The sequence below is a fragment of the Lotus japonicus genome, chromosome 3 (genome assembly GCF_012489685.1).
Source record: "Lotus japonicus ecotype B-129 chromosome 3, LjGifu_v1.2".
NCBI classification, from domain to species: domain Eukaryota; kingdom Viridiplantae; phylum Streptophyta; class Magnoliopsida; order Fabales; family Fabaceae; genus Lotus; species Lotus japonicus.
The window spans coordinates 66,365,165-66,379,966 of NC_080043.1; the positions used below are offsets into that span (position 1 = coordinate 66,365,165).

At 41.2% G+C, this 14,802-nt stretch overlaps 1 protein-coding gene and 1 non-coding gene across 2 annotated transcripts; both read left to right on the forward strand.

The window, feature by feature from the left end:
• The first annotated feature begins 8,767 nt into the window (after positions 1-8,767).
• LOC130744543 (uncharacterized) lies at positions 8,768-13,647 on the forward strand. The gene is made up of 4 exons (XM_057596717.1): positions 8,768-9,028; positions 9,106-9,419; positions 9,518-9,893; positions 13,636-13,647. Exons 1-4 carry the CDS (start codon positions 8,768-8,770, stop codon positions 13,645-13,647), a joined length of 963 nt encoding a protein of 320 aa, XP_057452700.1.
• A 767-nt stretch (positions 13,648-14,414) lies between these two features.
• On the forward strand, positions 14,415-14,521 carry LOC130709602 (small nucleolar RNA R71). Its single transcript, XR_009010081.1, has one exon. It is a non-coding gene; the product is annotated as a small nucleolar RNA R71 (small nucleolar RNA).
• The last annotated feature ends 281 nt before the right edge of the window (positions 14,522-14,802 follow it).

The window sequence follows — 14,802 nt, forward strand, 5'->3', positions numbered from 1 at the left end:
AAAAATAGCTTATGAATAAGTGCTTATGTCATAAACACTTATGACCATAAGCGCTTAATTAAGCTGTTTATCCAAACGGGGCCTATATGTTGTTATCCTCCCATGCGAATTGAAAGGGTTTCCTTGAATTATTGAGTAAATAGCCATTTTGGTCCTTGATTGTGTTCACTTGAGACGGAGTGGTCCTCATACTTTCAAAATGGTCGTTTTTCATCCCTCAATGTGTCGCCGTCGGTCAAGTTAGTCCTTGGTTCAGTTTTCCGTTAGTCCCTAAGACGGAAAATGCCAAATGTCACCATTTTTGTCACATTGGCTTGACACGTCATCAATGATCCATATCTTATTATGTCAATTTAGTCCCCTCATAAAATTAAAAAAAAAAAACCTTTCCACTTAAAAAAAATTCATCTCATTCCAGACGCCTATTCCAATTCTAATGAATATGAATACATAATTAAATTCAACAACCTTTCATCATCATCTTCAACAATAAAATGGGTAAGAAAAATAAAAATAAAATCCCAGAAAATCACATTTATTCATCCTCATCTTCAACAACCTTTCATCACCTTCATCCTTCAAAACAAGAACCCAGAAACAAATCATTCACTCATCCTCTTGAAATTTCTAACACTTTCAACATTGAAAATACAGAAACCAGATACACAAAACTTCAAGAGAAAAAGAGAAAACCCAAGAAAAACTAAGGAAGAACCCAGAAACCCTCACCCTGCGTGCAAAACCCTCACTCTCTCCCTCTTCTCCTCTATCACCGCTTCCCCCTTTCTTCCCTAAACAAAACCCTAATTCCTCTCCCTCTCTCTCCTGCAATGGCGAAATCCATCAGCCCAAACGCCATCCCCTGACTCTTCCTCAGATCTCCCCGAAATCATTGACCAAGTCGTCGATCTCAAGCAAAGCGGCATGAACCAATACATGTACGAATCGATTCTCTAGCACTAGGATTTTCGATTTCCATTTCCAGATTCACGATTTTCACCTATTTACCAGTGACAGTGGGTGGTGAGGACGAGTTTGAGAGTGAAGCCAAAAAAATCAAAGCTTGCGAGGTTTCAAAAGCTAACAGTTACCAGATCTCAGAAACAAACACATTACACAGACATGGAAGAGGTTACGGTTGAAAAGAGAGAGTAAAAGAAAAGAAGGAGGCAGAGAGCAGTGTTTCTTTTTCTTTCTTTTTCCTTGAGTCTGTACTGGAATCTTTATTTGCACTTCTTGTGCTTATTTTTTTCATATATACATATTGGCTTAATAAAAAAAACTTGGGGCAAACATTGCATTCGTGAGTTTTTGAGATTTGGATACAATTTTTTATGTTCTTAATTTTGCTGATGTAGTTTAGTTTATTTTCATGGAGATGAAGATTTAGGGATTTTGTGTTTTGTTTTTTGGAAATGATAATAAAAGAGGTGAGATTGAGGATGGAGATGAAGATGGGGTTGAAGATGATTAGGTGATTTTTTGTAATTTGTATTAATAAATTCAGAGTTTTTTATCTTTTTATTTTCTGAGAGGACTAAATTGACATAAAAAGATGTGGGACATTGATGATGTGTCAAGCCAATGTGGCAAAAATAGCGACATTTGACATTTTCCAAGGTCCTTATGGACAATGAAAGGAAGTTTATAGATGATCGTGATATTTCAAAGGTCCTTATGGACTATTTTATGCAGTTGTTTGCCACCTCTAACCCATCTCGGGTGGAGGAAGTTTCTTCTCTTGTTTCAGGTCGAATCATAGAGGGACACTTGCAGATCCTGAATGCTGGGTTCACAAAGGATGACGTGGAGGAAGCTCTCTTTCAAATGCACCCAACAAAAGCTCCAGGGAGGGATGGGCTTCCGACATTATTTTTTCAGAAATTTTGGAGTGTCATAGGAGATGAGGTAGCTGATTTTTGTCTTAGTATCTTACGAGGGGAAGGTATGACTGTTGAGGGAATACGCGTGTAAGAATCCTGTGATTAGTTGCTGATGAACGTGGGGGGAAGATGGAGAATCGTGCACCATGATGGCAGGAGAATGATTGCAGTTGAGGGATTTTGGGGAGTGGGAACGACACATTAAATGAGAAGTTACAACGGCTGAAGCTGATTGGTTTAAATTCAAATTAGCAGGCTTTATTACGATTTGAGGGGATGTTTCGAAGGAAGCGGTTGAGATTCTGTAGATTCGCTGACCTTCGCATTTCTTCAAGTGTGTTACATGTGGCCTACGCGCGTCAAGTCACCATTGTTCGCGGCGATCACAACCGGAGCTGGGCGAGAGATCATAGCGTTGTCGCCGCAAGCCTACTTTTGGACTCATAAGCTCATACGAACCCATTAAGTAAATCAAAAATTAGCTTTAGCTTTACATACTATGCCATGTTGGAAATCATTCTTGATCACTAGGCTGTTACATTAATTAGTTTATCTTGTGCTTGTCGCCCCTATTATTAAAGAAACTCTCAGCTCTCATGCTTCAAGCTCGGTGTCTTGTGGACTGGACGAGACCCCAGGGGCCCCCGCCCAGGGACGCTTGCCTCAGGGCGACGCGTGAGCCAGAGAGTTGGGCCTTCTCTAGAGAGGCCCAACTGGCCCACTAAGGACGGTTAGGGATGTTGGGCCCAACCCCAAGCCCTATAAATAGGGGGCGGTTACCAATTGTAAGGGACTAGGAGCTCATTTGAGAAATAACAAACTTAAAATTCAGTTATACTCTCTCTCTAAGTGGTTACACGCTCTCTCTCTCTAGATTCGCACATTGCAATCCTCCCTCTCTAGGTATTATACCTTATCTCTATGTTCTTGCTGGAACAGTATTGTTGAAAGCAAAAATAGAACTCTTAAGAATCCACCAGGGTGATGTACATGCAAGGAAGGTTCCAACAAATTCTGGGCTGAAGCAATGAGTATTGCGTGCTATATTCACAACAGAGTAACTATTAGAGCAGGAACCTCCAGGGAGGGATGGGCTTCCGACATTATTTTTTCAGAAATTTTGGAGTGTCATAGGAGATGAGGTAGCTGATTTTTGTCTTAGTATCTTACGAGGGGAAGGTATGACTGTTGAGGGAATACGCGTGTAAGAATCCTGTGATTAGTTGCTGATGAACGTGGGGGGAAGATGGAGAATCGTGCACCATGATGGCAGGAGAATGATTGCAGTTGAGGGATTTTGGGGAGTGGGAACGACACATTAAATGAGAAGTTACAACGGCTGAAGCTGATTGGTTTAAATTCAAATTAGCAGGCTTTATTACGATTTGAGGGGATGTTTCGAAGGAAGCGGTTGAGATTCTGTAGATTCGCTGACCTTCGCATTTCTTCAAGTGTGTTACATGTGGCCTACGCGCGTCAAGTCACCATTGTTCGCGGCGATCACAACCGGAGCTGGGCGAGAGATCATAGCGTTGTCGCCGCAAGCCTACTTTTGGACTCATAAGCTCATACGAACCCATTAAGTAAATCAAAAATTAGCTTTAGCTTTACATACTATGCCATGTTGGAAATCATTCTTGATCACTAGGCTGTTACATTAATTAGTTTATCTTGTGCTTGTCGCCCCTATTATTAAAGAAACTCTCAGCTCTCATGCTTCAAGCTCGGTGTCTTGTGGACTGGACGAGACCCCAGGGGCCCCCGCCCAGGGACGCTTGCCTCAGGGCGACGCGTGAGCCAGAGAGTTGGGCCTTCTCTAGAGAGGCCCAACTGGCCCACTAAGGACGGTTAGGGATGTTGGGCCCAACCCCAAGCCCTATAAATAGGGGGCGGTTACCAATTGTAAGGGACTAGGAGCTCATTTGAGAAATAACAAACTTAAAATTCAGTTATACTCTCTCTCTAAGTGGTTACACGCTCTCTCTCTCTAGATTCGCACATTGCAATCCTCCCTCTCTAGGTATTATACCTTATCTCTATGTTCTTGGCTGGAACAGTATTGTTGAAAGCAAAAATAGAACTCTTAAGAATCCACCAGGGTGATGCTACATGCAAGGAAGGTTCCCAACAAATTCTGGGCTGAAGCAATGAGTATTGCGTGCTATATTCACAACAGAGTAACTATTAGAGCAGGAACCTCATCTACTCAGTATGAAATCTGGAAAGAAAGGAAGCCTACTGTGAAACACTTTCATATCTTTGGTAGTAAATGCTATATTCTGGCTGATCGTGAACCAAGAAGGAAGCTTGATCCCAAGAGTGATGAATGCATTTTCATGGGATACTCAACAAACAGTAAGGCTTATAGAGTGTATAACTCACGCACAAAGGCCATGATGGAATATGTGAATGTTTCTATAGATGATGTACCAAGTGAAAGGGAGGAGACAAATGTAAGTGAAGATGATGATGATGCACATGTCCCAGCCGATGTCCCGCCAATTATCCTCGACAATGAATATGAGATTAGTGCTGATGAACAAGAAGATAAGGTGATTACTTCAAATAAAGCCTCATCAATCAGAATTCAGAAGGTTCATCCTCAAGAGAACATTATTGGTGATCCTAAGGAAGGAGTGACTACCAGATCTAGAAGCTTTATTGCTCATGGATGTTTCATCTCCAAGATATAACTCAAAAATATCAAGGAAGTACTGACTGATGAATACTGGATAAATGCCATGCAGGAAGAGCTTGATCAGTTCAGAAGGAATGAAGTTTGGGATCTCATCTCAAGGCCTTAAGGAGTGAACATCATTGGTACTAAGTGGATTTTCAAGAACAAGTCAGATGAGAATGGAGTGGTTACTAGAAACAAAGCAAGGTTGGTAGCTCAAGGCTACACCCAGATAGAAGGAGTAGATTTTGATGAAATTTTTGCACCAGTGGCTAGACTGGAATCTATAAGGCTCTTACTGGGAGTTGCTTGCCGTTTAAAGTTTAGACTCTATCAGATGGATGTCAAGAGTGCATTTCTGAATGGGTATTTGAATGAAGAAGTTTATGTTGAACAACCCAAAGGATTCATAGATCCTCATCATCCAGATCATGTGTACAAGCTCAAGAAGGCAATGTATGGATTAAAACAGGCTCCTAGGGTGTGGTATGAAAGACTCACAGAATTTCTTGTCAGCAATGGCTATTGTAAGGGAGGAATAGACAAGACCCTGTTTGTGAAAAATGACAAAGGAAAGCTCATGATAGCACAGATAAATGTGGATGATATTGTGTTTGGTGGGGTGTCGAACACGATGGTGGAGCATTTCGTCCAACAAATGAAATCAGAGTTTGAAATGAGTTTAGTAGGTGAGCTGAATTATTTATTCGGTCTTCAGGTTAAGCAAATGGAAGACTCTATGTTCATTTCACAGAACAAGTATGCAAGAGGTATTGTCAAGAAGTTTGGGCTAGAGAAGGCCGGTCACAAAAGAAATCCTGCTGCAACTCATATCAAGCTATCTAAGGATGAGCAAGGAGAATGTTGATCAAAGCTTATACAGGAGCATGATTGGTAGTCTTTTGTATCTCACTGCTAGCAGGCCAAACAACACCTTTGTTGTTGGTGCTTGTGCTAGATATCAAGCTGCTCCGAAGACTAGTCATCTCTTGCAAGTGAAGAGAATCATCAAATACATAAATGGTACATGTGATTATAGCATTCTCTATACACATGATACAAATTCTTCTCTTGTTGGTTATTGTGATGCAGATTGTAACATCCCGCCCTAGACCTGTTAGCTTAAAGTTATGATAGTAGTATTTATATGATTAATTAGGAAAGGATATAAACATTTTGATATCAAACATTTTGATATTATAAACATTTATATGAGATATTTATTGGATGTCGTGGTGGCATGCATTACATAACTGCATAATTATTTTATTTGATTGATTTATAGTTGTTTTTGCAGGTCTTAACTGTTCATTGATTGTTGTTGTCTGAACATGGTTGATTGATTGCTTTGTGAATATGATTGATTGCCTGACTTCTGCCTGACTAACTTATATATTTATTTATGTCTGAGTTGTTCTGTATCTCACCCTTACACCTTTTTTCTAGATGTCGACGCCTTACCTAGCCATGATGGACCTTCCAGTACCGACTATCGTTGGTGAGTTCGTGAGTCCCGATGGATGGAGTGTAACAGTGACCGCTAGTGGGATTCAGCTGTGAGGAGATGGACCGGGAGTAGGACTGACAAAACCATGACCAACCCTCTGCTAGATGACCCTACACCTTAGAAGACTTTCTCCTCAGACCTTGGTTCTAACCTTTATGTATAATATGAAGTGAAGATGTTATCACTTGCTACTATGGGTGGTTCCCTGTATTATAGCCCAAACCTTATGATGTATAATACTGAATAAATAAGCAAGTGATGTAATATAAGTGTATGTTTCTCAAACCATGGCGCTATTCCTACTTACGCTACTATTTCCGCTACGTTTATTTCTTTTAGCATCTTGAGAAAGAAAAGATAAGACATGATGAGGTATGAGTGAGTTCTCGGAAAGAAAAAGAAAAAGAAAGAGAGAAAAAAATGGTGCAGCAAAAGTATTAGTGTAGAGAAGCGATATGTATTAACGTGGGAAATCTCTAAGCTGTGTGCTTAGGGGTGGCCCACACAGATTGGGCAGGAAGTGCTGATGACAGAAATAGCACATATGGAGGTTGTTTCTTCCTAGGGAACAACTTGATTTCATGGTTCAGCAAGAAGCAAAATTGTGTCTCATTGTCAACTGCTAAAGCTGAATATATTGCGGCTGGGAGTAGTTGCACTCAACTCATGTGGATGAAGCAAATGCTAAAGGTAGGGCTGCTCAAAATATCCGGCCCGAACCGGATCCGGCTTACCCGAGCCCAACCCAAGGCAAACGGGCGGTCCAACTCGGGTTCACGGTTTCACGGGTCATTATTACGGTTCCATGTGGGTTTAAACGGGCAGGTTCGGATTTGAAAAACCTAATCCATCGGAACCCGAACCCGCCCAAGAGATACTATTAATTTTTAATTCAAAACATGCAGTTGTCCCGCACTGTCACACTTGCAGTATTAATGACACACGCTTTTCCAAAGTCACAGGCTAGTAGGCTACCTCTTTGCAGCATTGTCTTTTCAAATGTCAGATTTACTCTTTTTAAATGCCAAAGAAAATTAAAAATCCACCATTAATAATTTATATTGGAGACTAAGATAAAATCCACGTCTTAGGAAACCAAGACCCACTTTGTTGCATAGAGTGGCGGTGGTTTATGTCAGTGGGAGAAACAAGGTGAATGAATACCCATGAATGGAAACTAAAAAGACGATGAGGATGTTGTGAGAAGTTGAGGTAGATCAGGTGATAATGAAGACCAAGACCAAGCAAAGGATGGATCATGGAGATGGAGTGCTACAATGGAGTAGTTGATGACGCTCACCGGAGGGGAACCAAACCATTACAACACCGCAGAAGATCTGGTGGCCGCAGCATGATATTGAGTGTTAGATCTGTGTAGTTGAAGCTTAGCGGAGGCAAACCATAGCATTGCCGCAGTAGGCGCTAGAGAGGATTGAAACTCCATGAACCTCACATCTTAGTTAGCACCATGGTGTCGTCCAATCTGCCATCATCTCCTTCTTTTTTCTTAAATTTTTCTGGGTAAAGGTTTGAGAAACTCATCTCCTCCAGATCCGATTGAACCCACCCGACTGACCCATTTACCCGCTTAACCCGAAACCCGCCAAATCGAAGCTGTGTTTGGGCGGAATCGGACCACAATATCATGCACTCGGTTTTGATCGGTTGGGAGGTTTTGAGCCCGAATCCGGCCGTAACCGACCGGTGCTCACCCCTAGCTAAAGGAGTATAAAGTCAAGCAAGATGTCATGACATTGTATTGTGACAATCCCAATGCTATTAATATTTCCAAGAATCCTATTCAACATAGTAGGACTAAGCACATTGACATCAGACATCATTTCATCAGAAATTTGGTAGAAGATAAAATTGTCACTTTGGAGCATGTTCCCACTGAAAAGCAATTGGCAGATATCTTCACCAAACCACTTGATGCTACCACCTTTGAGAAATTGAGAGGAAATCTTGGGATTTGCCTATTTGAAGAAGCATAGCAATTAACGCACGTTTTTGCTCTAACGGCTAGTTTTCTCGTAACTACCAATACTGCTGTTATGACATCATCATCAAGGTTGCTTCTTCATTACTCAACTGCTATATAATCATCCCCAACAGCCAAATTTCAATCTCACAACCGGTCGTGTTATTTGATTCCGTAACCTCTGTCCTTCCTTGCTCTCAATTTTTCATCAATTCTTTGAATTTGTTCACTTTGCACTATTTCTTCACCATGTCTCAAGTCTGAGGAAAGCAAGATCCTATCAAAGGCAAGATTGAGAAGACTTCTCTTGGAGTCAAAGTGATGGGTTTGAATGTGAATTCTTCCACTCAATCCAAGAAGGCTTCTGCAACGAAGGATTCAAGAACCCATGCCAGAAAGCACTACAAGTCGCGTACTAAAACCATGAATGTTCTTGAAGCACCTGCTTTTGAGGAAGTTTCCAATGAAGACACCTCTGCCAATGATGTGCCCGATGTTGAGGCATCTGTCTCTCACGCAGAAGCTTGTGTTCCTGATGTGCCTGAAAAGGAGATTTCACCATCTCAGGAATCTTCTTCTTCGTCCAAATATTTTGAATCAGAGAATGAAGCCCACCAGGATGTTTCTTCAGAGGAGTCTAGCAAAGCCCCACCGTCTATTCATGAAGTTTCAGATGCTGAAGACCCAAATGATGTGCCTATGGCAAGTGTTGCTCCAGGATGAAGAGGAGAAGAAGGGTTCCTGTTGAAGAAACCCCCTCTGTTTCACAGAAGAAGGCCAAATCCACTCCTGCCACCTACACATCAAGGCAAGTGGATATGAAGAGCAAGGGAAAACACAAGGTTGTGGAGTCTTCTGACAAGAAGGTGAAGAAGACTGCTGAGAAGAAGAAAAAGATTCCAAGGGTTGATCTGGAATCTGAGTCTGATATTGAAGCCGATGTCCAGGACATCCTGACTTCTGAGAAGAATAAATTTCTGGTAAGCGCATCCCTCGGGATGTTCCCTCTTTTCCTATTGATAATTTCTCTTTTCATGCTGCTGAGAATGTTCTCAAGTGGAAGTATGTTTGCAAGCGTCGAATTGCAAAGGAAAGGGGGATTGGCATTGATGTGCTTGAGTGTAAGGAAATTGTTGCTCTTATTGAGAGGGCTGGTCTGAGGAAGACAGTTCTGGATATTGGGAAGTGTTATGGGAGGCTAGTGAAGGAGTTCCTAGTCAATTTGTCTGATGATGTTGGTATTCCTGGAAGTGCTGAGTTCAGGAAAGTGTATGTGTGTGGAAGATGTGTAACCTTCTCCCCTGCTGTGATCAACCAAGCACTTGGAAGGAGTGCTGTGGAATTTGTAAAGGAGAGCTGTCTTTGGACTCTGTAGCCACGGAGCTTACTGCTGGGCAAGTGAAGAAATGGCCTACCAAGAAGCTTCTTACTACTGGTTCTCTGAGTGTTAAGTATGCCATCCTTAACAGGATTGGAGTGGTGAATTGGATTCCCTCTCACCATACTTCTACTATCTCTGCCATTCTGGCCAAACTAATCTACAGAATTGGGACTGAGATCCCCTTTCATTTTGGTTCACTGGTGTTTGCTCAAACCTTGAAGCATGCAGAGACTTGTGATGTGAAGCTGCCCATTTCATTCCCCTCTCTCCTAACTGCCATCATCCTGAAGCAGCATCCTGATATTCTCAGAATGGATGATGTGGCTGTATCCAAGGGTGCCTCAATCCCCTTGGATCATCGTTTGTTCCTGGACCCTCATGTCCTAGACATTGATATGCCATCCCGCAAGACATCCATTCCTGTTTTAGTGTCTGCCTCTGAAACTGTTGGTCAATCTGCAAGTGTACAGAATCTACCCGGTTTTAATTTATCGAACCACATGGAATTGGTATGAGAATTCAGTTTAAGCCTCGAGTTCACGGTAGGAAAGCGAGTAAAATTCAGTTTTAAGGTTGATTTCTAGGTGATTAATTAACAAGCAATTGAAATATAAGTGTGTGAGAACAATGGTGAGCATGCCTTGGGTTCTTGCTTAACTAATTCAGTTTTAGTCAACCTATTCTATCCACAAAACTCTGAGTCTCTCCTTGATGCTCTAGCCTAATTAATCATCTATCGAGGCCTCGCATAGACAATCCTCTCAAGTCAAAAGATAGGCACAATTCCTTGACAACCTAAACATTTGCTAAAGGCACTAAGCATGCAATTCAGGCCAACAAACCCCAAACTTTCCTCTATTCCTAGTAGCAAGCATAGAAGGGGTAATCCCACAACAAGTCCCTAATCTATAACAAACTTCTGTTCTATTATAGAAAAGCATAAAGCTAGTACGCGTTCAAGCTTAAAATATGAAGCAAAGATATGGGATTCAAGGGTTTACTCAGAGAATTCATGAATAGAAATAGGAATTAAGATTAAAACATCAAGAGTCTTACAAAGAACCCAAAGCAAGAGGGCTTTAGCCAAGCATGGCTATAGAACCCATACAAGAAAGAAAGGATAAAACCTGGAACATGGACTTGGAGAAAGCTTATCCTCAAGCTCCAGAGCCTAACCTTACTTCTAACTTATTTAGGAATGTATAGAAATGACAAAAGTTACAAAAGAAATGACAAAAAGCCTATTTATAGGCAAACAAGTCCAGTCTGGGCTCTCAAGCGCCAATTAAGCACGCCTGAGCGCCAATTCCAAGTGAAAAAAGTAGCTTTTGGAGGTAATTGGCGCTCAGGCACTCAACAGGAGCGCTCAGGCGCCAATTCCTCTCTAGCATGATATAAATAGCGAACCAATTGGCGCTCAGGCACTCTACACGAGCGCGTGAGCGCTCTCTACATGCTAGAAAGTCTCTTAAACTTCTTCTTTACTGCCCTTTAAGCCTCCCTTCAATTTTCCAAGCCTCTTGGCCTTCTTTCTTCAGCAGTTTCAGACCTGATTACTTAGGAACAAAGCAAGGAAAAATATCTAGGAACTCCAAGAGATTATTAGCATAAAAGACCCTTTATTCAAGTAGAAAAGATATGAAAGTCCTACACTTACTTAAAATGCAAGAAAGGTCCCCATAAAACTATAAAATTACCATAACAAAGTAAAAACACAAATAAAGATAAAAATGCATGAGAATGCATGAAACACTACATGAGACTCAACAAAAAGATTCAAAACAAACAAAGAAATGACCCTAAAAACACTACTAAACTAGGGTCATCACACCACTATACTTAGCGACAGCTCTCCCTCGAGCGTAAAGAACACTCGCTTGCCCTCAAGCGCAAGAAATGCTCCCAAAACAAGTGCTCAACAAGGAATACTTATCACAAAACCGGGGTACAAAGCAACCACAGTTGGTTCCAAGAGAAAGACCCAAAAACCTACTTCATGCATCTTTTGAAAAGAGAAGAGTGTAGAGTCCACTCATGGGAAGCATATAGATCTAAAATCCTAGGATGAGATATTGATTTAGTGCACTGAGCAAACAAGCAGTTCATAGGTTATGGATATCATTCACTCAAGAGCAACAGAGATCAAACATGCACAAATTCAAAGAGACTCCACAAGGGTTGTAATGTTTAGCTTGGTGATGTACAAGGTGGTTGGTCCCGAAGGAAGTCTAAAGCTTCAAGCATCTTGAGTGTGGTCATATTAGTAACCCCGGAGCTTTCAACAACAAACTTTTTAAGCACAAGTCTCTTGACCCCTTTTTCAACTTTCTTTTCTTATATTTTTTTTCTTTTTGCAACTTCAACTTGATTAGGAGTTTTTTTTTTCTTTTTCTTTTTCTTCTTTTTTTTTACACTAGGGGCAAGAGACATTTCCAACTTTATTTAGCTCCAAAACAATTTAAAGACCATCAATTTCCCAAAATCCAACTTATCATCAATCCCAATCATTTAGCTAACAAAGAAATCTTCAATAGGCTCAAATGGGACAACTAGGGACAAATGTTCAAGCCAACAAACTCTGAGGCTCAAAAACCTACAAGTCTCAAGAATTGTACAAGTATCACAAAGCATGCAAAGAGTGAAATCAATACAGAACCAAGAAGTACAAGTGAGTCAGGATCCTCTAGAGAAAATTTATGGTGAAGGGCCTAAGATGGGCCCTTATGGACCCACACCAACTCTATCCTTAAGAAACACTTGGAATACCGAAGTCTCATCCTCTCTTCCCCAAAACATGCAATCACTCATCCCCAAAAGAAAATCCAAGTATTCACAAAAACATTTTCGAAAACCAGCACAAGTTAGAGAGCATAACTAAGGGCAAAAACATGTGAGTATAGGGAAGTAAAGACCCAAAAACGACTCTAACTACTATGCATGATCAAACAAAAAAAAGGTTCTACAAAGAGAAAATATGCTAAAAATGCATGAATTAACTTAAAGGGAAGAGATACACCTCCTCTCCAAGTCAAGCACAGAGGCTATAGAACCGCCTCCCGCTATTCAGTTGCGTGCTCTCTCCTCCTGCAAAATGCAACAAACAAACAAGCAACATAAAACAAGACTTGGGTTGTCTCCTAAGCAGCCCTAAGTTATTGTCCTAGGTGGACTCTCCTTCCTTTGATGTTAGGAAGGAAATTCCTTACCATCAATCTTTCTTCCACATGTGCAAGGTAGGAAACTTGCACAAAACCTTTGGAACAATTCCTTCCAAGAGAGGGTATCATCTAAACCATCGTACCAAATCCTTGCTCCCCCTTTCAAGGAGTGAGGGAAGAGCTTAATCATGAGCTCATCACTAGTCCCACCTTCCATATTTACAAGGTGACTAGTTTGAGTGAATCGAGCCATGTGGTCTTGGAAATTCTCCTCTTTAGACCCCCCACACTTGTTTTCACTAACAAGCTTGATGAGAGCTTGGCTAAGCTCAACATCTTTTTCACTTACGTTGGGGGTCTCCTTTGAAGACCTGGACAAGCTTTTGATCATATCACAAATAAAATCATCATTAAGGTTAGTTTGTGAATTAGGATTGAAAACCGAAAATCTTACCTTGTCCTTACCAACTCGGAGGATGAGCTGACCCTTATCAACATCAATCTTAGCTCTGCCAGTGGCTAAGAAGGGTCAGTCAAGAATGAGAGGAATCTTTGCATCCTCCTCCATGTCCAGCACCACAAAGTCAACAGGGAATACATACATGTCCACCTTCAGTATAACATCTTCCACAATCCCATATGGTGTTTTTAGGGATCTATCCGCCATTTGTAAGGAGAGCATGGTCGGGGTGACCTCTCCTAAGTTCAGCATTCTAAACATGCTAAGCGGCATCAAGTTGATGCTCGCTCCCAAATCACACAAGGCTTCAACAACAGTCAACCCCTCAATCTCCACTGGGATAGTAAAACTCCCAGGATCCCTTCTCTTCTTAGGCATTTTTCTTTGCAAAATTGCACTACACTTCTCGGTCATCATGATAGTTTCATCAACTTCACTCAACTTCCTTCTCTTATTTAAAATGTCCTTCATGAACTTAGCATAGATAGGCATTTGTTCCAAAGCATCGGAAAAAAAAAGGGATATCGATATGGAGTTTCTTAAAAACATCCACAAATTTTGAAAACTTTTTATCCAAATTCTTTTTAGTCAATGCTTTAGGAAATGGAACCTTGCCAATTTCAGGAATAGGATCATTCATCACTCTAGTTTTAATTGGAAAACTCACTTCCTCCTCAACTATTTTCTCACTTTTTTCTCTCTATGCTTTCTTTTCTAACCCATTCAACACTCTACCACTTCTAGTAGTCATAGCAGAAGCACTTTCTTGTTCGGGATTGGGGATAGTATCGGAATGAAGTTTACCTTGAGGCCTTTCGGCTATTTTCTTGGCTAGCTGGCCAAATTGACTCTCCACGTTCTTGATAGCCGCATCTTGGTTCTTATAGTTGCTCACCGTGTAGTTGATGAAGCTCTCCAATAGTTCCTCTAAGCTCTTCTTGCCACCATTTTCACTAACTTGCTCTTGGTCTTGTTGAGATAGTCTAAAGCCTTGACCTCGGGAACCTTGATTAGCCATGGTGCAAAATTCACTAACATGAGGCCCTCCATGAGTCACACACTCCACTTTGGCTATTGTAGCACAAACCAAATTGGTCGCCTTTATGTGATTTTGAATCTCCGCCATTCGTTTGGAGAGTTGCTTGTTGGAGGCCAAGAGCTTGTCGTAAGCTTCAACTTCAAACATACTCCTTCGGGTTTGACGATCATTTTCAGAGTTCATGGCTCTCGCTGCCATCTTTTCTATCAAGTCATACCCCGCTTGTGGGGGAAGAGCATCGAACTCCCCATTAGAAGCCGAGTCCAAACCAAACCACCAAGAGTATTGTAGACCATCATAAAACGTTGCAACCAATTCAGCTTGGGTGAGATTGTGTTGAGGGCATTTCCTCAAGAGCTTCTTGAAGCGCTCCCAAGCTTTATAGAGATTCTCTTCAGCGGTTTGCACAAAAGTCATGATGTCTTTTTTTTAGCTTCCTCAAAACAGCTCTTGGGAAGAACCTTGTTGTGAATTTTTCTGCTAAGTCTTCCCAAGTAGTGATACTCCCTTGAGGTTGTGAATTAAGCCATTCCTCCGCTACATCCTTCAAAGAAAATGGAAACAAGCTAAACCGAATTGCATCCGTCGGAACATTGTTCACCCGGTAAGTGTTGCAATTCCGGATGAATGTAACGCCCCAATTTCTCGAGTGTCACACAGTAACTAATCACGTGTATTTTCACAAAGAATTTTCACCGATTAATTAATTAATCTTT

Bases quoted from the DNA above. Each gene is read 5' to 3' on its own strand.
- LOC130744543 (XM_057596717.1), top strand. From the start codon at position 8,768: ATGAAGAGGAGAAGAAGGGTTCCTGTTGAAGAAACCCCCTCTGTTTCA. The intron at 9,029-9,105 runs GTAAGCGCATCC...AATGTTCTCAAG, and splicing joins CTGAGAAGAATAAATTTCTG to TGGAAGTATGTTTGCAAGCG. The intron at 9,420-9,517 runs GTAGCCACGGAG...CATCCTTAACAG, and splicing joins GAGAGCTGTCTTTGGACTCT to GATTGGAGTGGTGAATTGGA.